General features: G+C 46.4%; 1 protein-coding gene across 6 annotated transcripts in view; it reads right to left on the bottom strand.

The window, feature by feature from the left end:
• The window catches only part of OXR1 (oxidation resistance 1), a 362,168-nt gene that overhangs the window by 83,366 nt on the left and 253,304 nt on the right, over positions 1 to 25,498 (bottom strand). For 2 of the 6 annotated variants that reach the window (XM_038744618.1, XM_038744616.1), the window contains exon 1: positions 4,885 to 5,120. The exons of the other annotated variants lie outside the window; for them this stretch is intronic. In XM_038744618.1, the coding sequence (XP_038600546.1) occupies positions 4,885 to 5,041 (157 nt within the window). In that variant the 5' untranslated portion in view covers positions 5,042 to 5,120. Of the gene's footprint in view, positions 1 to 4,884; positions 5,121 to 25,498 lie in introns of those variants that run through there. 6 annotated transcript variants of the gene reach the window in all.

Here is a 25,498-nt window from a genome sequence, read left to right on the forward strand (position 1 = left end):
TTTTGGACAGATTGTCTATCAGCTCTAACTGTAATATCCCCTATGTGTAACACAATGTTCTGCACCCAGTAATACTGTTGATTAATCAATAATATCGTTATTATCTTACCTGTAATTTCCTTTGTGTCTTTCTATCCTGCTTGCTGTTCGCTGCTTAAAGGCAGGGATTACACCTACTAATTCTATTCCATTCTTCTGACCATTTAGCATAGTGTTCTGTGCACTACAGATAATAAGCGCTTAGTACAGTGCTCTGCACACAGTAAGCACTCAATAAATACGATTGAATGAATGAATGAATAATAATAATGTTGTTATTTGTTAAGCACTTATTATGTGCCAAGCACTGTTCTAAGAGCTGGGGTAGATATGAGCTGTTCAGGTTGTCCCACATTTACTCAATATTTATCACTGATGGACTGGTTCTCTGTAGCTATTTCACTTTTTTGGTGGGGCAGGGAGGGGAAGGAGGAGAAGCAGGATACTGATTTCAGGTGCCGCTCTCTAATGGGGCAACAAACAAAAAAATTAAAACAAGAAAAAGAAAAGGTTTTCAAGCCCCAACCTGAGTGGTAAGTCCAAGTAATGGCCTTGAGGCTTCTTTCACTTCTTCCCTTCCTACTTACAGCAAATCTATCTTTTCTCCTCAAAGAATAAGCAAAGCTATGCAGAGAGATGTCTCATTTTCTGGTGATTTCCCTCAGGAGAGGAAGGTAACGACAGAGCACAATCATCCTAGTATGCACTTAAATCTATTAGGTCCCCTGGGTGCTGACAGCAGCATAAAACAGATGTGAGATCACATATCACATTTCCCCTCGGGGGCCTTTTCCTCCGTGGGCTGTGTTGCTGCGCTCCAGGACCGAACTCTGGAATTCTAGTTTTTCTTGTGTAAGTACACTATTTTAAAACTTATAGAAGACTGGACATTAAATTTCATTTTATTTTTAAAATGACATTTTAGGGAACCAGTGTGGCTCAGTGGAAAGAGTGCAGGTTTGGGAATCAGAGGTCGTGGGTTCTAATCCCAGCTCTGCCACTGGTCAGCTGTGTGACTTTGGGCAAGTCACTTAACTTCTCTGTGCCTCAGTTACCTCATCTGTAAAATGGGGATTAACACCGTGAGCCCCAAGTGGGACAACTCATTACCTTGTATCCCCCCAGCACCTAGAACAGTACTCAGAACATAGTAAGCACTTAACAAATGCCATCATTATTATTTTAAGCTGCCCAATGTTTCCACCTCAAAATAGTAATCATTAATTATAATTATAAAAACACTTTAAGTGCTCACTATGTGCCAAGCACTGTAGTAAGCACCAGGGTAGATATGAGATAATCTGATCCCATATAGGAGGGAGAACATGTGCTGAATCTCCATTCTGCAAATGAGAGAAATGAGGCTCAGCCATGCCAAGTGACTTACCCAAAGTCAAACAGCAGATGATATGTGGTGGAGGTAGGACTGGAACCCAGGTCCTCTGACCTCCAGGCCAGGAGCTGTTTCCACTAGTCCATAATGTTTCCCAGTTACTACGCATACCAGTTACTAAGAAATGATGTGGAGTACTGGGACAGAGAAGGAGAGACTGTCGTTAACCCCCTTATAATTTTCCTACATCCCCATCCACTTAGTACATCAATCAGTTTGCACACAGTAAGCACTCAATAAATGTGACAATGAATGAATTTCAATTTACACTAGACTCCTCCAAGTAGTGCAGAAGGAGTTTCACTACTAAACTGTTTGTAGAGGGAAAATTAGAAGAGAAAACATCTGAAACAAAAACTCTAGATATTTCAACTCTGACACAAATGGTCTCATGAGATCAAAAAGTTACAAATTATATAAATTTCTAGAGTTGGGCTTGGGAAGAAAGGGAAGAATCTAGGACTAGTACATAGGCTTCCCATGAGAAGCAGCATGTCCAGTGGAAAGGGCACAGGGCTGGGAGGCCAGAGACCTGGGTTCCAGTCTGTCACTCTCCAGCTGTGCAAGCTTGGGCAAGTCTTTTAACTTCTCTGTGCCTCAGGTTCCTCAACTGTCTTCCTTCCCCTTATTCAAGTCAGTCCCATGTGGGACAGGGACTGTGTCTGAACTGAAGGTGTCAAACCTAACTCCAGCATAAGAAGCATGGCATGGTAGCAACAGCATAGGTTTGGGAGTCAGAGGACATGGGTTCTAACCCCAGGTCTGCCCCTTAATAATAATGATGGCATTTGTTAAGCGCTTACTATGTGCAGAGCACTGTTCTAAGTGCTGGGGAGGATACATGGTGATCAGGTTGTCCCACGTGGGGCTAACAGTCTTAATCCCCATTTTACAGATGAGGTAACCTAGGCACAGAGAAGTTGAGTGACTTGCCCAAAGTCACACAGAAGTCTGCTGTGTCACCATGGGCCAATCACAACTTCTCTGTGCTTCAGTTCCCTCATCTGTAAAATGGGGATTAAGACTGCGAGCCCCATGTGGGTCAGGGACACTGTCCAACCTGATTACCTTGTATCTACCCCAGTGCTTAGAACACTGCTTGGCACATAGTAAGCAATTAAATACCATAGTTATTATTATCACTGTTATAAGCACAGTGCTTGGCACTTGGTAAGCACTTCACAAATATCTCAATTAGTGGGCTGGGCCTGGAAGGATGCAAACACAACCAGGCTGGGATCAGAGAGCCCCTGCAGTGCCCTATTTCGAGCAGTTAAGTCTGGGGCCTTCATCTAAAGTGAGCATAGGCTACCACTAATCATTTCAAGTGTGGGGATAGGCTTTACAGAATGAACAGACTAGAAAAAAAAACATTATTTGGAATCTCTTCAGCCCCTTCTGGAAACTCTCGGGTCTCATGAGGGTCCTGGGACCAGTGGGCCTGCAAGTTCTGCTTGAACAGCTTTAGGCTGATTTCCTGAATCGACGCGCATGGAAATGGTCCCCATTTATAATAATGATGGCATTTGTTAAGTGCTTACTATGTGCAAAGCACTGTTCTCAGTGCTAGGGAGGATACAAGGTGACCAGGTTGTCCCACGTGGGGTTCACAGTCTTAATCCCCATTTTCCAGATGAGGTAACTGGGGCACAAAGAAGTTAAGTGACTTGCCCAAAGTCACACGGCTGACAAATGGGAGAGCCGGGATTTGACACCATGACCTCTGACTCCCAAGCCCGTGCTCTTTCCACTGAGCCGCACTGCTTCTCTGTTATGGCAGAAATACTTGAAATAGAATAGAAATAGAATAGTTATGGCAGAAATAGTTGGTAATTCAGTTCCAGGGCCACTACTGTGGCTGGGCGACTACCACCCTGGGCACTGCCAAGTCTGCAACTTCTCAGTGCCTCATTACTTCATCTGTAAAATGTGGATTAAGACTGTGAGCCCCATGTGAGAAAGGGGCTGTACCCAACTTGATCACATTGTAATTACCGCGGGTGCTTAGAACAGTGTTTGGCATACAGTTAAGTGCTTAACAAACACAATTACTCTTATCTCCCATCTTTGTTGGAAATATGCACCCAGTAGGCGGTCAGTAAACACGGTTGAGTGAATGAATGTTTCCACCACTTACTTTGTGGACTATGTTCTTTAATATTTTATGACTGACAGACAAAAAGCAACAAACCACAAAAGTTTAACTATGTATACATCTACAGGTATGCTCGTGTCAAACTATGACACTTCCCGGAGGCTTCTAGGTGTCTAAGCACCGTGTCATACTGGGGTAAGATACAAGATAATAATAATAATAATAATAATAATGGCATTTATTAAGCGCTTACTATGTACAAAGCATCATCAAACATGACCCAGCCCGTCTCTCACGGTGTGCCCGTACTAAACGCTGTAAGGAGGCACAGCAAGGTAGGTTCACAAATTTTAAAAAACCCACACACGTTGTGGGGGATTTGTGGTGTATCCTCTCTTTATTTGAGCCACGCATACGGGGAATGAAGCAGAATAAAACGTCGTCCGGGGCAGGGCATCAAGGGGTGGCCTAGCCTGGTAAGTTTGAAATGCATGAGAATGAACACAGCTGAAAGGTACCGAAGCATAGTGGATCTTGCGTGGCTCAGTGCCAGGAGCCCGGGTTTGGGAGTCGGAGGGCTTGGGTTCTAATCCCGCTCCGCTACTTGTCTGCTGAGTGACCTTGGGCAAGTCTCTTCACTTAGAGAAGCTGAGCCGCCCCGACGGCAAGAAGGGCACAGAGTTTGGGGCAGCCGAGAAAGCCAGGAGGGGGAGTCCATAGTTATTTACTGTTTTCCAGGCCAGATATAACGTGGCTGAAGACGGGCATCGGTCCACCAGCAGGGAGTTGGGGAATGCTTTTCCATATGTGCCTGCCTTTCATTCATTCATTCAATTGTATTGCATGCTCACCGTGTGCAAAGCACTGTACTAAGCACTCGAGCGAGTACAGCATAACAACAAATGGACAAATTCCCTCCTCCCTGACGCCCCATAGCCCTGAAACCAGTACAGTAGAGAATCAGCGTGGTGCAGTGGAAAGAGCACGGGCTTGGGAGTCAGAGGTCATGGGTTCAACTCCAGGCTCTGCCACTTAGCTGTGTGACTTTGGGCAAGTCACTTAACTTCTCTGTGCCTCAGTTCCCTCATCTGTAAAATGGGGCTGAAGACTATGATCGCCCCGTGGGACAACTTGATCACCTTGTAACTTCCCCTGCGCTTAGAGCGGTGCGTCGCACGGGGTAAGCGCTTAATAAAATGCCATCATTATTCTTATTACTGGGAGTGAATGGCAACCGAGGGTTCCCAGTCTCGATCCCCGTTTTACAGATGAGGAAACTGGGGCCCCCGGTTGGGGGCGGCGCAGAACGTTTGGCGGAGGGAAGGCGAGAAGGGGGCGCGGGGGGGGGGGGTCTCACCGGGAGGGCGGGAGCGGGGTGCGGGGGGCTGCGGGCCGTCGGCCGCCTCCTCCAGGTAGTCCTCGAAGCGCACCTGCCGGCCGGCGCCCCCCGGGCGTCCGGCCGGGCCCCGCAGGAGCCGCCCGCTCTTGGCCGTGAAGGCGGTGAGATAGTCCATGGCCCCCGGAGCGGACGGACGGACGGCGGGCGGACGGACCGAGGGAGGGAGGTGGAGGAGGACGGGACGGCCCGGTCCGGCCCCGCCCCAACGGCCGGCGGAGCGCGAGGGGGGGCCCGACGGGACGGGGGCGGAGCGAGGGGAGGGGAGGGGAGGGGCGGGGGAGAACAAGCTGGGGCGGGGGGAGCGGACGGGGGGAGCAGAGGTGGGACAGCGGACAGGGGGAGAGCAGAGGGAGGGCGGGCACCGGGGGAGAGCAGAGGGGGGAGCGCGGAACGGGGAGACCACAGGGGGGAGACCAGAGGGGGGAGAGCGGACGGGGGAGACCAGACGTGGGACGGACAGGGGGAGAGCAAAGGGGGAGCGCGGACGGGGGGAGAGCAGAGGGGGTAGGGCGGACGGGGGAGTCCAGAGATGGGAGCGCGGAAGGGGCGGAGAGCAGACGGAGGGCGGACAGGGGGAGAGCGGGGGGGGGGGCGCAGACGGGGGGAGAGCAGAGGGGGGAGAGCGGACGGGGGGGAGAGCAGAGGGGAGCACGGACGGGGGGGAGCAGAGGGAGGACGGACAGGGGGAGGGCAGAAGGGGAAGAGCAGAGGAAGGCCGGACGGGGGAGACAAGGGTGGGGGAGACGGCGGAACGGGAGAGGGCAGACGGGGGACAGCAGGCGGGGGGGAGGACGGACGCGGGGAGCGCGGACCGGAGGTGAGAGCGGACAGGGGGAGCGCGGACGGGGGCAGGGGCAGCAGGGAGGAAGGAAGGAAGCCGGGGCGGGGGGGGGGGAGGTCGGAGGAGGAAGCCCGAGGGGGGCGGGGCGGGGCGGGGCGGGGCGGCGCGGCCTCCCCGTCCCCCTCGGTCCGTCCGAGTTGGGAGAAGTTTGGGTTCCCGCCTCCTCTTAAAGGGGCCGCGTCGTGCCGGACCTGCCGTCCCCAACCCGCCGCCTTCCCCTTCTCAGCCACTCGCTCACTCATTCCATCGCATTTGCTGAGCGCGGACTGCCTGCGGAGCACCGGACTAAGCGCTTGGAAAGTAGTAATAATAATAATAATAAGGGCGTTTATTAAGCGCTTACTATGCGTAAAGCACTGGGAAAGTTACGGGGTGATCAGGTTGTCCCACGTGGGGCTCACAGTCTTCATCCCCATTTTACAGATAAGGGAACTGAGGCACAGAAAAGTTAAGTGACCTGCCCAAAGTCACACATCTGGCAAGTGGCGGGGGCGGGATTTGAACCCATGATCTCTGACTCCAAAGCCCGTGCTCTTTCCACTGAGCCACGCTGCATCTCACAATTCAATGCTCCCACAGAGGGACATCCCACCCTTCAAATCCCCCCATCCCCGACAGCCGAGAGGAGCAGCGTGGCTCAGTGGCAAAACCACAGGCTTGGGAGTCAGAAATCAGGAGATCTAATCATGATGGTGGCATTTGTTAGGTGCTTACCGTGTGAGGAGCACTGTTCTAAGCGTTGGGGGAGATACAAGGCTCGCAGGTTGTCCCACGTGAGGCTCACACTCTCCATCCCCATTTTCCAGATGAGGCCACTGAGGCCCAGAGAAGTTAAGTGACTTACCCAAGGTCACACGGTTGACAAGTGGCAGATCTGGGATTAAAACCCGTGACCTATGACTCCCAAGCCCGGGCTCTTTCCACTAGACCTTGCTGCTTCTCAGTTCATTCATTCAGTTCATTCAATCGTATTTATTGAGTGCTTACTGTGTGCAGAGCACTGTATTAAGTGCTTGGGAAGTACAAGTTGGCAACATATAGAGATGGTCCCTACCCAACAACAGGCTCACTGTCTAGAGGGGGGAGACAGACAACAAAACATGTGGACAGGTGTCAAGTCATCAGAATAAATAGAAGTAAAGCTAGATGCACATCTAACAAAATTAATAGATTAGTAAATATGTACAAGTAAAATAGAGTAATAAATCTGTACAAACATATATACAGGTGCTGTGGGGAGGGGAAGGAGGTAGGGCGGGGGGGGTGGGGAGGGGGAGAGGAAAGAGGGGGCTCAGTCTGGGAAGGCCTCCTAGAGGAGGTGAGTTCTCAGTAGGGCTTTGAAGGGAGGAAGAGAGCTAGCTTGGCAGATGTGCAGAGGGAGGGCATTCCAGGCCAGGGGGAGGATGTGGGCCGGGGGTCGATGGCGGGACAGGCGAGAACGAAGCACGGTGAGGAGGTTAGTGGCAGCGGAGCGGAGGGTGCGGGCTGGGCTGTAGAAGGAAAAAAGGGAGGTGAGGTAGGAGGGGGCGAGGTGATGGATAGCCTTGAAGCCAAGAGTGAGAAGTTTTTGCCTGATGCATAGGTTGACTGGTAGTTACTGGAAATTTTTGAGGAGGGGAGTAACATGCCCAGAGCGTTTCTGCACAGAGATGATCCGGGCAGCAGCGTGAAGTATAGACTGAAGTGGACTCAGTCTATATTGAATATAGTGCCCAGTCTATTATTGAATGTAGACTCAATAATTATGGTATTTGTTAAGCGTTTACTGTGTGCCAAGCTCCCATGACCAATGTCTCTCAAGCCCATGCTCTTGCTACTAGGCCATACTGCTTCCCTGCTCCGCCATTTGTCAGCTGTGTGACCTTGGGCAAGTCGCTTCACTTCTCTGGGCCTCAGTTACCTCATCTGTTAAGTGGGGATTAAGACTGAGAGCCCCACGTGGAACAACCTGATAACCTTGTATCTAACCTAGTGTTTAGAACGGTGCTTGGCACATGGGAAGTGCTTAACAAATACCATCTTTATTATTACCCGGACCTGGGGGGAGGAGATGACCAAATCCCAATCACAAAGCCTGACTGGAGTGAGGTTGGCCTCAGACTGTACTCTCCTGACCGCTTAGCCCAGTGCTCTGCACCCAGTCAGCGCTCCAGAAATACGATCGAACTGAATGCACTTGGGGATATGTGCTTGGCCTAGTAGCTACAACCTGGGCCCGGGAATCAGAAGGCCATAGGTTCTAAGCCTGGATCTGCCACTTGTCCGCTGTGGGAATTTGGGCAAGTCACTCCACTTCTCTGAGCCTCAGTTTCCTCATCTGTCAAGTCCACTTCTCTGGGCCTCAGTTTCCTCATCTGTAAAATGGGGATCAAGACTGGGAGCCCTACGTGGCCATTCTTCCCAGTACTGGTTTGAGGGCTATGCAGCGTAAGGGAGGAGGGAATGTGTCTGTTTATTGTTATGCTGTACTTGCCAAAGTGCTTAGTATAGTACTTCGCACACAGTAAGCACTCAATTAATACAATTGAATGAATGAATGAAAGACAGGCTTATTTGGAAAAGCATTCCTCAACTCCTAGGCGGTGGACTGATGCCGGTCCTCAGCCTCATTATATCTGTTCTGGAAAACATTAAATAACTATGAACTTGCATTGGCAGCCCAAACCCTGACAGACACTGGGATCACCATCCTAAAAGGGTCAGGGGAACGGTCCAAAGAAACAAGGTTACTCAGTGGCATTTTATTGTGGGTACAGTGCTCTGCACACAGTAAGCACTCAATAAATACCATTGATGATGACAATGATTGCATTGAGATAATAATAATTATGGTATTTGTTAAGCGCTTGCTATAATAATAATGATGGCATTTGTTAAGCGCTTACTATGTGCCAAGCACTGTTCTAAGCACTGGACACTGTTCTAAGCGCTGGAATAATAATAATGGTATATGTTCACTCATTCATTCAATCGTATTTATTGAGCGCTTAGTGTGTGGAAAGCACCGTACTATTTGCTATGTGCTCACTATGTGCCAAGCACTGTTCTAAGCTCTAGGGTTGATACAAGGCAATGAGGTTATCCCACATGGGGCTCACAGTCTTAATCCTCATTTTACAGATGAGGCAACTGAGGCACAGAGAAGTTAAGTGACTTGCCCAAAGTCACACAGCTGATAAGCTGAGCTGGGATTCGAACCCACGACCTCTGACTCCCAAGCCCGTGCTCTTTCCGCTAAACCATGCTTGTTATGGCTGGCACATCAGCCTGGCACTGTACTAAGCGCTGATGGCAAGTACCTTGGGCTAATGAAAAGAGCACAAGCCTGGTAGTTAGAGGACCTGGGTTCAAATGCCAGCTCTCCTACTTGCCTCCTGTATGACGTTGGGCAAGTCACTTAATTTCTCTGTGCCTCAGGGTCCTCATCTGAGAAGTGGAGATTCAGTATCTATTCTCCCTCCATAAAAGATTGTGAGCACCATGTGGGACAGGGACTGTATCTGATCTGATTATATTGTATCTACCCCAGCACTTGGCAGAGTGCTTGACACAGAGTACGAGCTTAATACAACAATTATTATTAAAAAAAGTCTAACACTATCAGCAACCTCAGCAGTTGCAACTCTTGTCAAAGAACCTCCAGATCATTGCTTTTTAGTGGATGCATAACTACAAAGCTGTAATTACAACCTCTGGAAAAAATAGTTTAATAGAAATGGTTAAATAGTTTAAATGCCATAATGCAATCGCTATTTTCAGCTGGAGCTACAGGTAGATTTGGAGGGGGTTAAATATCCAAACTATAGCCTTAAGAATTTGAAGGAAATTGGCTGAAACGCAGTTTTTGCAGGTACTTAAAACACTTCATTCTCATGAGGACGATTAGCTCACCCTCCCATCCCCTTACTGTAGGTGTTCCTCAAGGGTCAGCTCTTGGTCCCCTTCTGTTCTCGATCTACACTCACTTCCTTGGTGAACTCATTTGCTCCCACAGCTTCAACTATCATCTCTACACTGATGACACCCAAATCTACATCTCTGCCCCTGCTCTCTCTCCCTCCCTTTAGGCTCCCGTCTCCTCCGGCCTTCAGGACATCTCCATCTGGATGTCTGCCCACCATCTAAAACTCAATATGTCCAAGACTGAACTCCTTATCTTCCCAACCAAACCCTGCCCTCTTCCTGACTTTCCCGTCACTGTAGACGGCATTACCATCCTTCCCATCTCACAAGCCCACAACCTTGGTGTCATCCTCGATTCTGCTCTCTCATTCACCCCTCACATCCAATCCGTCACCAAAACCTGCCAGTCTCGTGTCCGCGACATCACCAAGATCTGCCCTTTCCTCTCCATCCAAACTGCTACCTTTCTGGTTCAATCTCTCATCCTATCCCGACTTGATTACTGCATCAGCCTCCTCTCTGATCTCCCATCATCCTGTCTCTCCCCACTTCAGTCTACACTTCACACTGCTTCCTGGATCATCTTTGTGCAGAAACGCTCTGGGCATGTTACTCCCTTCCTCAAAAATCTCCAGTGGCTGCCAGTCAACCTACGCATCAAGCAAAACTCCTCACTCTCGGCTTCAAGGCTCTCCATCACCTCGCCCCCTCCTAATCAATCAATCAATCATATTTATTGAGCACTTACTGTGTTTAGAGCACTGTACTAAGCGCTTGGGAAGTACAAGTTGGCAACATATAAAGACAGTCCCTACCCAACAGTGGGCTCACAGTCTAGAAGGGGGAGACAGAGAACAAAACCAAACATATTAACAAAATAAAATAAATATAATAGATATGTACAAGTAAAATAGAGTAATAAATATGTACAAACATATATACATATATACAGGTGCTGTGGGGAAGGGAAGGATGTAAGACGGGGGGATGGAGACGGGGGCGAGGGGGAGAGGAAGGAGGGGGATCAGCCTGGGAAGGCCTCCTGGAGGAGGTGAGCTCTCAGTAGGGCCTTGAAGGGAAGAAGAGAGCTAGCTTGGCGGATGGGCAGAGGGGGGGCATTCCAGGCCGGGGGGAGGACATGGGCCGGGGGTCAATGGCGGGACAGGCGAGAATGAGGCACGGTGAGGAGATTAGCGGCAGAGGAGCAGAGGGTGCGGGCTGGGCTGTAGAAGGAGAGAAGGGAGGTGAGGTAGGAGGGGGCGAGGTGATGGAGAGCCTTGAAGCCGAGGGGTGAGGAGTTTCTGCCTGATGCGCAGATTGATTGGTAGCCACTGGAGATTTTTGAGGAGGGGAGTAACATGCCCAGAGTGTTTCTGGACAAAGACAATCCGGGCAGCAGCATGAAGTATGGACTGAAGTGGGGAGAGACACGAGGATGGGAGATCAGAGAGAAGGCTGATGCAGTAGTCCAGACGGGATAGGATGAGAGCTTGAACGAGCAGGGTAGCGGTTTGGATGGAGAGGAAAGGGCGGATCTTGGCAATGTTGCGGAGCTGAGACTGGCAGGTTTTGGTCACGGCTTGGATGTGAGGGTTGAACGAGAGAGCAGAGTTGAGGATGACACCAAGGTTGAGGGCCTGTGCGACGGGAAGGATGGTAGTGCCGTCAACAGTGATGGGAAAGTCAGGGAGAGGGCAGGGTTTGGGAGGGAAGACAAGGAGTTCAGTCTTGGACATGTTGAGTTTTAGGTGGCGGGCAGACATCCAGATGGAGATGTCCTGAAGGCAGGAGGAGATGCGAGCCTGGAGGGAGGGGGAGAGAGCAGGGGCAGAGATGTAGATTTGGGTGTCATCAGCGTAGAGATGATAGTTGAAGCCGTGGGAGTGAATGAGGTCACCAAGGGAGAGAGTGTAGATCGAGAAGAGAAGGGGACCAAGAACTGAACCTTGGGGAGCCCCCACAGTAAGGGGATGGGAGGGGGAGGAGGAGCCTGCAAAAGAGACTGAGAATGAACGACCGGAGAGATAAGAGGAGAACCAGGAGAGGACGGAGTCTGTGAAGCCAAGGTAGGATAGCGTGTTGAGGAGAAGGGGGTGGTCCACAGTGTCAAAGGCAGCTGAGAGGTAGAGGAGGATTAGGATAGAGTATGAGCCATTGGATTTGGCAAGCAGGAGGTCATTGGTGACCTTTGAGAGGGCAGTTTCCATGGAATGTAGGGGATGGAAGCCAGACTGGAGGGGGTTGAGGAGAGAGTTGGTGTTGAGGAATTCGAGGCAGCGAGTGTAGACAACTCATTCAAGGAGTTTGGAAAGGAATGGTAGGAGGGACATGGGGCGATAACTAGAAGGTGAGGTGGGGTCAAGAGAGGGTTTTTTTAGGATGGGAGAGACATGGGCATGTTTGAAGGCAGAGGGTAAGGAACCAGTGGAGAGTGAGCGGTTGAAGATGGAAGTTAAGGAGGGGAGAAGGGATGGAGCGAGAGATTTCATGAGATGAGCGGGAATGGGTTCAGAAGCACAGGTGGCCGGAGTAGCACTTGAGAGGAGGGAGGAGAGCTCCTCTGAGGATACTGCTGGGAACACCTCCCTTCTCCCCTTCTACGGCCCAATGCGCACCCTCCACTCTTCTGCCGCTAACCTCCTCACTGTACCTCATTCTCGCCTGTCCCGCTGTTGACCCCTGGCCCATGTCCTCCCCCTGGCCTGGCATGCCCTCCCTCCACACATCCATCAAGCTAGCTCTCTTCCTCCCTTCAAAGCCCTACTGTGAGCTCACCTCCTCCAGGAGGCCTTCCCAGACTGAGCCCCCTTTTTCCTCTCCTCCCCCCGCCCTACCTCCTTCCCCTCCCTACAGCACCTGTATATGTTTGTACAGATCTATTACTCTGTTTTACTTGTACATATTTACTATTCTATTTATTGTGTTAATGATGGGCATCTAGCTTTACTTCTATTTATTCTGATGTCTTGACATCTGTCCACATGTTTTTTGTTGTCTGTCTCCCCCTTCTAGACTGTGAGCCCGTTGTTGGGTAGGGACCGTCTCTATATGTTGCCAACTTGTACTTCCCAAGCACTTAGTACAGTGCTCCGCACACAGTAAGTGCTCAATAAATACGATTGAATGAATGAGTGAATTAGCTCTAGTGATTTGGGAACGAGGCGAAGTGGCTGCAGGCCGAGGCAGCAGTGGCCTTCTGCGGAGCTTTCTGCATCCTTGCACTGACCTCCTTGGTGTCCTGAGAAAACAAAGAGATGGTCACCAGGAACCTTTACTTGGAGTCATCATCATCATCAATCGTATTTATTGAGCACTTACTGTGTGCAGAGCACTGTACTAAGCGCTTGGGAAGTACAAGTTGACAACATATAGAGATAGTCCCTACCCAACAGTGGGCTCACAGTCTAAAAGGGGGAGACAGAGAACAGCAACGCAACAAACATGACCATCAGCACGGGGAATTTTATCGGTTTGCACAATGATGGCTCTTCCCTTTCCTAAGGCAGGCCGTTTCCTCCTGTGGGCAGATAAGCCACAGCTCTGCACCAGCCTCTTTCTGCCCTCTGCCTACCTGTCACTGTGGGAAGAGGCATCCCAGGGTGAGGGGCCAGCAGAAACCGAGAGCCTGTGAACATGGGGTAGCCATGAGACCAAAAGATCTGGATCCAAGGACTGTTTATCCACCTACCATAACTAAGTTACTAAAACAAAGGAAGTGTTGATAGGAACCTTTTGAAGTAGTGTGGATTAGTGTAAAGAGCATGGGCCTGGGAGTTAGAGGACCTGGGTTCTAATCCCTGCTCCACCACTTCTCTGTTCTGTGACCTAGGGCAAGTCACAACTTCTCAACGCCTCCATTCTCCCCCGGCAAACTGGGGATTCAATAGCTGTTCTCCTTCTGACATTGTGAATCCCAGGTGGGACTTAATTATCTCATATCTACTCCAGCACTTAGTACATTATAGTAAGCACTTAATATCACAATTATCATTACTGTTACTGTTCTTGGAGTCTTTCAGCCCTGAGAATTTTTCACTTGGCACCAAGACTCCTTCCCTTTCTTAAATGGTGCTTCCGGTAATAATAATAATAATAGTGGGATTTGTTAAATGCTTACTTTGGACTAATCATGCTACTAATTGCTGGACTAGGTACAAGGTAATCATGTCAGACACAATGCATGTCACGTGTGGTGCTCACAGTAAGTAGGAGGGAGAACAGACATTTAATCCCCATTTTACAAGTGAAACAGAAGCACAGAGAAGTTAAGTGACTTCGCCCAGGGTCAGATATCGAACATGTGGACTTAGGATTCTAACCAAGGTCCTCTGACCCCCAGGCCCATCAAAGAAGACAAAAGCTTCTCTCCGACTGGGTTAGCCCTGGCCTAAGTCTTTTTCACTCTAAATCACTTTCTCTACCCCATAACTGTTCTTTCTGGACCTTCTCTTTCTCTTGATCAGTTTCATTAATAGTAGAAATAAAGACTTCAATATTGAAGTCACACCAGCCTCAGATACACCAGCCTCTTGGTAACTCCTTCGCTTTCACAGAGATCAGGAGGATTAGAAAGTAATGAGAATACAGAGGGTCATTTGTATTACTCTCCAAAGGTTTTCTGTTTATAGAATGCTATTTTTTTAACTGGAACATAACATTTCAGTTATGAATGTCACAGCTATGCATAATTTTTAAAGACTGCACTTTTTTCCTCAAAAGCATAGTAGAGAGCATTCAAACTATGTTTACTGACAGTCACTGAATGTCAGGAATTTTATTTTCCAGTTTGATTCCATGCCCTCAAAATACTGGACTTGTAAAAGTGTGGGAGTGTATTTAATTTATTCTATGCACTAGAGAAGTTTGCTACAATTTCAAATTTACCAAGTTCTAAAAATTTGAATTTTGGCAGTGCTTTGCCCATAGTAAGTGCTTAATAAATGCCATCATTATTATTATTATGTAGAAACTTGTAACTCAGGAAAAAGAAAGGAGTTAGAATATATCGTTTCTAAAAGATTGATTTATCGTTTGATGATGATCACCCAAGAATGGAGTCGCGGACTCCAATCCATGTTGTTTTCCAGATAAGATATGGTTAGCCCTTCTCTCATCTCCTTCCCCAACAAAATCAAAACCTGACTTCCCTGGGTTAATAGGTGGAAGGTTTATGTACCAGGTCATTGTGTTACTGATAAATAATAATAATGGTATTCGTGCTTACTATGTGCCAGGCACTGTACTGAGCACTGAGAACCAGGAAGTTCCCATCATGAAGACTTAGGACAGGGAAAGAAGATGGGGAAGGGGCAGGAAAAATAGCTCCTCTGCTTCCAGATAGGGCTTAACTCCTTTCAAGGCACCGAATCTCTTCAGATCCAGTATGGAACCAATGTCTTCAATCAGTGGTATTTATTGAGAGCTTACCGGGTGAGGAGCAGCATTCTAAGTGTTTGGGAGAGTTCAATATAACAGGTTTAGTAAACATGATCCTTATCCTCAAGGAGCTTACCATCTACCAGGAGAGATTCAATTCAGTCCCTCTGATTCATTCATTTATTCATTCAAATATATTTATTGAGGGCTTACTGTGTGCAGAGCACTGTACTAAGGGCTTGGGAAGTACAAGTTGGCAACACATAGAGATGGTCCCTACCCAACAATGGGCTCAGTCTAGAAGGGGGAGACAGACAACAAAACAAAACATGTGGACAAGTGTCAAGTCATCAGAATAAATAGAAATAAAGCTAGGTGCACATCATTAACAAAATAAATAGAATAGTAAATATGTACAAGTAAAATAGAGTAATAAATCTGTACAAACCTATATACAGGTGCTGTGGGGAGGGGAAGGAGGTAGGGCGGAGGGGATGGGGAGGAGGAGAGGAAAAAGGTGGCTCAGTCTGGGAAGGCCTCCTGGAGGAGGTGAGCTCTCAGTAGCTCAAGGACAGAGCCCAAATGGGCTCACCCTACACGGACCCACTAGAATTTTTTCCCATAATCCTAAAGTGCCAAATTGGTCCTGTTTAGATATCCATTTCGCTTCCTCCTCTCATTCCCTTCTGTTTGAGACTTCAGGGCCGTAGGAGCTCTGCAATCTGGTAACAAGAACTGCAAGGGCAGGAGCTGGCTTCTGGGTCTAATTTCCCCCAACACGTGTAAGATCTAGCTAGGGATACAAATGACAATCAAGGCCTGACCCTTAACTGGGGAAAAATCTGGAAGCCTTAGATCGGAGATCACTAATATGCAACTGCATCCTGTGCCCACAGCAACTACTAAACACTAGCACATAGTAAGCACTTAAAAAATATCGTAAAAGAAACATGCTTAATATAGTGCTCTGCACACAGTAAGTGCTCAATAAATACTATCGGTTGATTGATGCATCCAAGAATGGAAATTCTAACAGAAAATGCTAGAGAATAAATTATTCTGTCGCATCAAAGGAAATGAAGTATGAAGACTGTCAAATGTTTCTGTCTCAGGATAAAATGCCCGTTTAGCCTGTATTTACAATCTCATAAGCTGTGCAAAACCTCAAAGACTTGGGAAATCTTTTTAGCTGGAAATTCTCGTTGTGCAATACCCCTAAACAGGCACCATGCCATCTCACTGAATGACTAGCTATGTTCGTCACCTTTAAACTACTATGACAAGGCTTCATTAGAGGATTGACAATCAATTTTCATGAGCAGGAGTGTGTTTATTGTCATACTGTACTCTCCCAAGTACCTGGTACAGTGCTTTGCATACAGTAAGTGCTCAGTACATTCAGTCATTCATTTGACAGTATTTATTGAGTGTTTACTGTGTGCAAAGCACGGTACTAGGTACTTGGGAGAGTACAATACAACAACAGACACAATTCCTGCCCACAACGAGCTCACACTCTGGAAGGGAGACAGACATTAATATACATAAATGAATAAATTTGACTGAATGAATGAATCAATGGTATTTATTGAGTGTGCAGAGCACTGTACTAAGTGCTTGGTAGAGTACCATACAATAGAGTTAGCAGACATGTTCCCTGCCCACAACGAGTTTCCAGTCGAGATGAAATACATCATGGCTACTCCTTAGGTTAATTAGTTTGAGACTGAAAAGGGGAACCATTGTCACCTCTGTCTCCTCAGAATCCCAGAACCCCACTTATGCAAAATCATGAAGATTCCTACAAACTAGTGAGATTCTTCAGAACAGAGTTCTGAGTTGCCCCCAGAATCCTGAGGTTTCTGCATTCTTGGATACATTAATCAATCTTGGTACAGTGCTCTGCACAAAATAAGCGCTCAATAAATACAATTGAATGATTGTATTTACTACTAGTAAATACAGTTACTACCACTAACTGTGTGCAGAGCATTGTACTAAACCTTTTTTAAGGTACTTTTTAAGTGCTCACTATGGGCCAGTTACAGGACTAAGCCCTGGGGTAGACATAAGAAACTGCATTGGGCAGTTTCTGTCCCACATAAGACTCACAGTCTTAATCCCCATTTTGCAGATGAGGAGGTTGAATGACTTTCCCCAGGGTCACACAGCAGACTAGTGGTGAAGCCAGGATTAAAAACCACATCCTCTTACTTCCAGGCCTGGGCTCTTTCCACTAGGCCAAGCCGCTGCTCTGCAGGTGGGAGAGTACAATATTAACGGAGTTGATAGATACAGTCCCTGCTCACAAGGAGTTCGCATTAAGCCCCAAAGTGTTTTGCTTAAGAAGATATAACAATATTACAGCCTCGGGTTCTCTCTATGATGATCATTTTTGTTTATTAATTTAATGGCATTATCATCACTTAAAAATGAGAAGTCAAGCCAAATTAGAAATCTATAAAGCCATTATAGTGTTGAATCTTCTATTCCTCTGAGGTATCTGGATCTACCAAAAATGCCCGATTTCTAATGCAGCTCCAAAAGCCTGGGTGGGTATAAGCTAGATGGGGGTCATCCAATTTACCCTGCCTCAATTTTGCTACCTGGAATCTATCACTGACTTGAAAGCTGGAAACACCAAAGAGGTCCTAGAGAAGACCTGGAATATATGATTGGAGTGGGGTGGAGAGCAAGAAGGGCAGGAATCAACTGGATTCCAATAAAGGAAAGGAGAACTGGGAAGCAGAGTGGGAATAAGGGAGAAGAGGTGAAAGTTTGTCTTCTAAACAAAACAGCCCCATTGTCCCTTTTCCCTCACCGCCTTTCCCTATGGCATCATTCCCAACCCATCAGATTCAATTTGTCAGTGGAGGGATTTTAAGCACTTCCAGCCTTCTAAATGTTTTCAGCATTAGATATATTGGATGATTCCCCGTGCTGTTCCATTCCCACATAACAGGAAAAAAAAAACCCAAGAGACTGAATAATGCTCTCTAGTTGTGTGTTATTAAAATAAAATTATCTTGGGTGTTATAGTAAATTCTGTATTTCTGACCCAGTATATGTGGTAAAGGGCATAGCACCACTCAACCACTAGAGAGCTTTCAGCTATATCTCTAATCAGCTGCTCGTTTCCAGCGTTTTTATTGCCTTGTCTCCCAAAAACCGTGACCTACAAGTCTTCTCACTGACAGTCAACTGAAAATTTGCCCCCAGATTTCTAGACTGTGAGCCCATTTTGGGGTAGGGACTGTCACTATAAGTTGCCGATTTGTACTTCCCAAGCACTTAGTACAGTGCTCTGCACACAGTAAGTGCTCAATAAATACAATTGAATGAATGAATGAACATCATCTGAAGATATGGCAGGACCACAAACGATTAGATCTGGGAAGACAAGATCTTTTATGTTGGTATTTAAGAATGTATTCCTAGTATATAATAATAATAGTATTTATTAAGCACTTACTATGTGCCAAGTACTGTTCTAAGTGCTGGGGTACATACAAGGTAATCAGGTTGTCCCACTTGGGGCTCACAATCTTAATCCCCATTTTACAGATGAGGTAACTGAGGCACAGACAAGTTAACTGGCTTGCCCAAGGTCACCCAAGTGGTGGAGGTGGGATTAGAATCCAGGTCCTTCTGACTCCCAAATCCATGCTCTTTCCACTAAGCCAATGCTGGTGCTTCAATCTGTAATTCACTGCATATCTGTCCCCTCCTTTCGAGTCTAAACTCCTTGTGGGCAGGATTCCTATGCCTCCTACATCTACAATACCCTAACAACCACTTAGAGTACCCTGCACATAGTAGATGCTCAGTAAGCACTATTGATTGAGTGCCTCTAGGCAGTCAGTCCACCAGTTTGTAAGGAATGGTCATTCCATCAGAGCTTTATTGGGTGGGATTCCTGAGAAAAATGAACAGCCAAATATTCGGATATTTGACAAACACTAAGCTGAAATGTAGACACTAATGAGGGAAGGTGGAAGAAACCTTTAAAGAGTCAGTGACACAAATACTTTAACAACATGGTCTGAGCAAAGAAAGTCACACTCTTGGAAGGCAGCAAAAGAAAGCAGATTAGCCTGGAATTCAGCAGTTGGAAACAGGGTGATTTTCTCACCAACTGAGAACATAAGAAGAACGTGCTAAAGAAGAAGAAACAAAAATCACCCCAGACACTGCAACAATGCAGCAAGAGGCAACTTTAAGTGACCCTGCTGTGAGGGAGACTGTTAGTAATGAATTGGTTATTACTCACAGAAGGAATTTTACCATCAGTAGTGTAGGGGAGGTGGGAAGGGGGGGGTGTGGGGTGTGTGTGTGTGTGTGTGTGTGTGTGTGTGTGTGTTGTTTTGCCTGAAAGACTGTTGTAGGTCAAACCACTTTGTTAAAAAAATACTTTGAAGACAACTGGGGAAGGCAGTAATAGTCTCCCTTTCCCCTTGTAAGCCTACTGTGCTGTTATCATTGCTATCAACCCTTCTTCCCTCATGGAAAACCCTGCTTGTCACTACAGTTCCCCACCCCCATTCATTCAGCCAATCGTATTTATTGAGCACTGTGTGCAGAGCACTATACTAAGCACTTGGAAAGTACAATTCGGCAACAGAGACAATCCCTAGCCAACAATGGGCTCACAGTCTAGAAGGCCCGTTGTTGGGTAGGGACCGTCTCTATATGTTGCCGGATTGTACTTCCCAAGCGCTTAGTACAGTGCTGTGCACATGGTAAGCGCTCAATAAATGCGATTGAATGAATGGATGAATGAATAGATAAGGAAGACAGACAACAAAACAAGTAAACAGGTATCAATAGCATCAAAACAGATGAACAGAATTGGCTACCAACCAAAAATCCTGCACTGACCCAGAGGAGGAATGAAACTGGAAGAGAAGGGAATGCCAACAGACCTCCTCTGCCTCAGGAAATAAAGACGAAAAGGGAGAATTTGACAAAGGGCTTTCGGTCACAAAAGTGAATTCCTTCAGAAACTAGTGATCTGCTGTGCATTCGGCAAACAGTCAAATGTAGGCGAGCTTTTGTTAAAACCTATAAAGGCAAGCAAGGCACCACATGTTCAGGGAAAATACAGTTTCTATGAAATTGACAATGCTACATGCAGGTAAAAACTATGTAATAAGCTGTTTTCCTTACAGTCTTCTTTTAATGACTGCATTCCCATGTGAGACCTGATTTTCTTGTATCCACCCCCGTGCTTAGTACAGTGCTTGGCACAAAGAAGCACTTAACAAATAGCACAATGATTATTATTCCTACTCTAGGTTACAGGAGCTGCATGGTCACACCACCAGGAAGAGACTCTGCCCCCAGGGCAGGGAGAGTAGAGCTGCTCTTTAGTCCAGAAACAGTGGAGTGGAGTGATAAAACAGGTTCCCTCTCCTTCATTCATTCAATCCTATTTATTGAGTACTTACTGTGTGCAGAGCACTGTACTAAGTGCTTGGGAAAGTACAATACAACAATAAACAGTGACATTCCCTGCCCACACTGAGCTTAAGTTCTCCCAATAATAATGATAATAATAGGTTTAAGTGCTTTACTACATGTCATACACTGTTCTAAGCGCTGGGTTAGATACAAGGTAATCAGGTTGTCCCAGGTGGTGCTCACAGTCTGAATCCTCATCTTACTGATGAGGGAACTGAGGCCCAGAGAAGTGAAGTGACTTGCCCAAGGTGACACAACAGACAAGTGGCAGAGCTGGGATTAGAACCCATGACCTTCTGACTCCCAGGCAGAGAAGTGAAGTGACTTGCCCAAGGTGACACAGACAAGTGGCAGAGCCGGGATTAGAACCCACGACCTTCTGACTCCCAGGCCCGTGTTCTATCCATTATACCATGCTGCTTCCCTGTTTCCACCTGATGTGTTCTCAGCTTGCTGATAGACCCGCAGGGTATCAAAATTGCAAATTTTCAATAAATAAGAGCAGGAATTCATCTGATTCAAAATGATCCTCCTACCAGAGCAGTTTAAGTGACTGTAATTCTCTAGGTTTATGTTTTGAGATTTTCAGTTTTACAGTCTCATCACAACAAGATAGTCACTACTCAGAAAGCAGAAACATAAAACCTCATGTTTCAAAAGTTTGCAACATTTCCTTTTCTAAAGAGAAAAGATGCCAATCATCTAGATTTTCAGAGCCATCAAGCCATCACAAGACATAATCTTACATGGGGAAAAACATAGAAAAACAGATCCATGTGACCCCTACCAATTATTTTCCTGTCCTTCCATCCTGAGTTGAGATAAAAGGAGTAAATCCTCATAATTCTAGCTCATTAAGAAGCCAATAATTAGGGAAGCAGGGCAAGAAGCAGTGCTGCCTAGTGGAAAGATCCTGGGCCATCAGAGAAGCTGGGTTCTAATCTCAGCTCTGCCACATGTCTGCTGCGTGACCTTGGGCAAGTCATTTCAGTTCTTCAGTTACTTCATCTGTAAAATGGGGACGAAGACTGTGAGCTTCGTATGGGACACGGACTGTGACCAACCTGATTGTTTTGCATCTACTTCAGTGCTCAGTTCAGTGCCTGGCACATAGGGCTTAACAAATACCATTAAAAGAGAAAGAGAGTTAAAGCGGGTGTATATTCTGCAACCTAAAGCAGTGTGGCTTAGTGGAAAGAGCCCGGGCTTGGGAGTCAGAGGTCATGGGTTCTAATCCCAGCTCCGTCACTTAACTTCTCTGTGCCTCAGTTACCTCATCTGTAAAATGGGGATTAAGACTGTGAGCCCCATGTGGGGACAACCAGACTACCTTGTATCTACCCCAGTGTTTAGAATACTGCTTGGCACATAGTGTTTAATAAATACCATAGTTATTATTAACTTAATTGTCAAACTGCTCTAAGATTTGACATGCACTGACTTTGGTTGTATTTAAGGGAGAACGAATTCCTTTGTTGCATTTAAAACCCAGAAAGTAATGAAGAGGAAAGCTCAAATTGCCATCTCATTCACTAACTATTCATGGATGAAGTTACAGTTGAGAATACAAGAGATAGTCTTGTCCTTTTGGTTAGAGCTTAAATTCAATGGGGGAATTTCTTACTGGCTCACTATATAAACAGGATACATTCACTAAACTGCAGAAGTCAATTTTTCTGTCTCTGGCATAATCCCTACCTCTTGGGATGTTTGGGAAGCTTTATTAATTAGTAGTTGGGAACAGTCTAAAATGATTAAAATAAAATACTCAGCAAGTGCACATTATCACCCAAACTACCACTTGGCATGACACAAAAGATATTTTGAAGGTTTCTTCTTCAAGGAAATGTTATTCAGTACTTAAAAGGGGGGAGAGGGTGAAATGCAATGAGTAACATAGGAATGCTTTCTAGCTTCAAAAGTGGTTAGTACCTTAACGCTTCCTATTGAGCATGAGAAGGTTTTATTCTGCTTGTTATAGAAGCCAAGCTTCCTCATAAAATGAGGGCAGTTAATAGCTCTCTGGAATCAAGTGCTGTAATTTTGGTAGATAAGTGTCTGTGAAAAGTTCAGCTGCCAAACATTTAACCAGATGACAGAAGGTGGAGAGTAGAGAGTCACAGGCTTCAAAGGAACTTGATCACTATCAAAAAGCCTTCCTTGAGTTACTGTCCGGCATTGCTTTGCCTCTGGATGACAGGCTGGGCTTGGGATGTAGATTGGGAAAATCGTTGAGAGGCTATTTTGTCCACTCCCAGTTTGAAGGCAGACGTACATAAACCCATTCCAGAAAGAGGAGAATTTATCTCAATCTGCAAATGGAATCCCGAGAAGGATGTATTCTGTGAGCACCATCAATTTCAGTGGTTAACAACCCTCACCCTTGGGAAATTATTCTATCTAGTCAGCCTAAATCCCTTTTCCAGCATACTGTTATATTCTGTCAAGAATGGTGATAAAGACCTGCTGCTGCCCATCTACAGTATGAAAGCTATTCTTATACATGAGGAAAGATATTATGCTATCTCAGCCTGTTTTTGTGTGTGTGTGTGTGTGTGTGTGTGTGTGTGTGTGTGTGTGTGTGTGTTTCTGGAGTGAAGGATCTTAGTTCCTTTGGCCTATTTTCCAACCTTTCATTCATCTTTTGGGTCTCCTCTAGAATCCTCTCTGTTCTTTTTATTCTTCTCTAGTTGAACTCAGAGCTGGCCAGTCTGGTAAATTTTAAGTAATCCATGTTTTTTCTTGCTCAATTATTTTCTTCCCCCAAGAGGTTTCATTGAAAGACTTACATAAAATCATATTCCAAATGCCCAAATTTATTTTTATAAGATTATGATGCATACAACCTGTAGACTGATTGATTTTATTGAATGCTAATAGTTTGAAGCTGTCTTTCAGAAACACTGGCAGTGTGGCCTAAATGGAAAGAGCACAGGCCTGGGTATTAGAGGACCTGGGATCTAATCAATCAATCATCGTATTTATTGAGCACTTACTGTGTGCAGAGCACTGTACTAAGCGCTTGGGAAGTACAAGTTGGCAACATATAGAGACAGTCCCTACCCAACAGTGGGCTCACAGTCTAAAAGGGGGAGACAGAGAACAAAACCAAACATACTAACAAAATAAAATAAATAGAATAGATATGTACAAGTAAAATAAATAGAGTAATAAATATGTACAAACATATATACAGGTGCCGTGGGGAAGGGAAGGAGGTAAGATGGGGGGATGGAGAGGGGGACGAGGGGGAGAGGAAGGAAGGGTCTCAGTCTGGGAAGGCCTCCTGGAGGAGGTAAGCTCTCAGTAGGGCCTTGAAGGGAGGAAGAGAGCTAGCTTGGCGGATGGGCAGAGGGAGGGCATTCCAGGCCCGGGGGATGACGTGGGCCGGGGGTCGATGGTGGGACAGGCGAAAACGAGGCACGGTGAGGAGATTAGCGGCAGAGGAGCAGAGGGTGCAGGGTGGGCTGTAGAAGGAGAGAAGGGAGGTGAGGTAGGAGGGGGCGAGGTGATGGAGAGCCTTGAAGCCTAGGGTGAGGAGTTTCTGCCAGCCCTGCCACCTGTGTCTGCTCTGTGATCTTCGGCAAGTCACTTTTGTGTGTCTCGATTACCTCTACTGCAAAATAAAGATTAAGTCCTCCTCCATCTGTCATTCTGTAAACTCCAGGGACTGAATCCACCTCTACATCTGATTTAACTTTATTTTGTCCTTTTACCATTATTTGTTAAATCCTGTGTGCCAGGCACTGAACTGAGCACTGGGGTAGATGCAAAATAATCAAGTTGGACACAGTCCATGTCCCACATGGGCTCACAGTCTTCATCACCATTTTATAGGTAAAGTAACAGAGGCACAGAGAACTGAAGTGATTGCCCAAATCACTGTGTCCAACCTGATTATCGTTTATCTATTGTTACATTTAGAACAGTGTCTGGCATGTAGTAAGTACTTAACAAGTACCATTAAAAAATAATAAAAGCTGTTAAAAGCTTCCAAAATGAGGAATTCTAAACAGCCTCATCCCCCTACCATATGTTATAGCACTAAATAAATACATTGTTCACTCCAGATGAGTCCAGCTTCTTCTTCACACATTTTTACTGCCCAGTAGTTGCATTGCCCATAATCTGGGTTTCCACTATGCATTTTGGATTAAAACTGTTGGGAAATTACAAAACATTTTTCCAACATCATGTGAGGGGATAGATGATGGTGATGATGGCATTTGTTAAGTGCTTACAATGTACAAGGCACTGTAGTAAGCACTGTTCTGGATACAAACAAATCAGGTTGGACACAGTCCCTGTCCCACATGGGGCTCACAGTCTTCATCCGCATGATACAGATAAGGTAACTGAGGCCCATAGAAGTGAAGAAACTTACCCAAGTTTACACAGCAGACAAGCAGCAGAACCTGCTATGGTGTCAAAAGAAACAGGTGCAGGCAGGTGGGTGGAGCTGGTCAACGTATGAACACCTCCATGTCAAGAGTTTGCTTTAATAAAAGGTTCTTTAAGGACATCACCCCTCTGTTTAAGATAATAATCAATGTGAAACTTGCTAAAGGCTTACACTATGCCAAATACTATGCCAAGAACTGAGATAAATACAGTACCTCAGATTGGACACAGTGACTGTTTCACATGGGGACAACAGTCTGAGGAGGAGGGTGTGAAGGTATTTAAGAGGAGTAGTGTTGCCTAGTGAAAAGAACACCACCTTGGGAGTCAGAGGACTCTAATCCCTGCTCTGCCCCTTGCCTGCAGTGTGACTAAGGGCAAGCCACTTAACTTCTATGAGCCTCAGCTACCTCATCTGTGAAATGGGGATAAAATAGTTTTTCTCCTTCCCTCAGACTGTGAACCTCATGGGGACAGAGACTTTGTCTGATCTGGTGTCCCAAGATGACACCAGGGTACTCACCATCAAGGTCAAATGCTTTCTCGTGACCGCCCGAGCCCGCAGGTGGAACTGAGAAGTGAGTGTGGGAT

This window comes from Tachyglossus aculeatus, chromosome 4 (assembly GCF_015852505.1).
Source record: "Tachyglossus aculeatus isolate mTacAcu1 chromosome 4, mTacAcu1.pri, whole genome shotgun sequence".
NCBI lineage: Eukaryota > Metazoa > Chordata > Mammalia > Monotremata > Tachyglossidae > Tachyglossus > Tachyglossus aculeatus.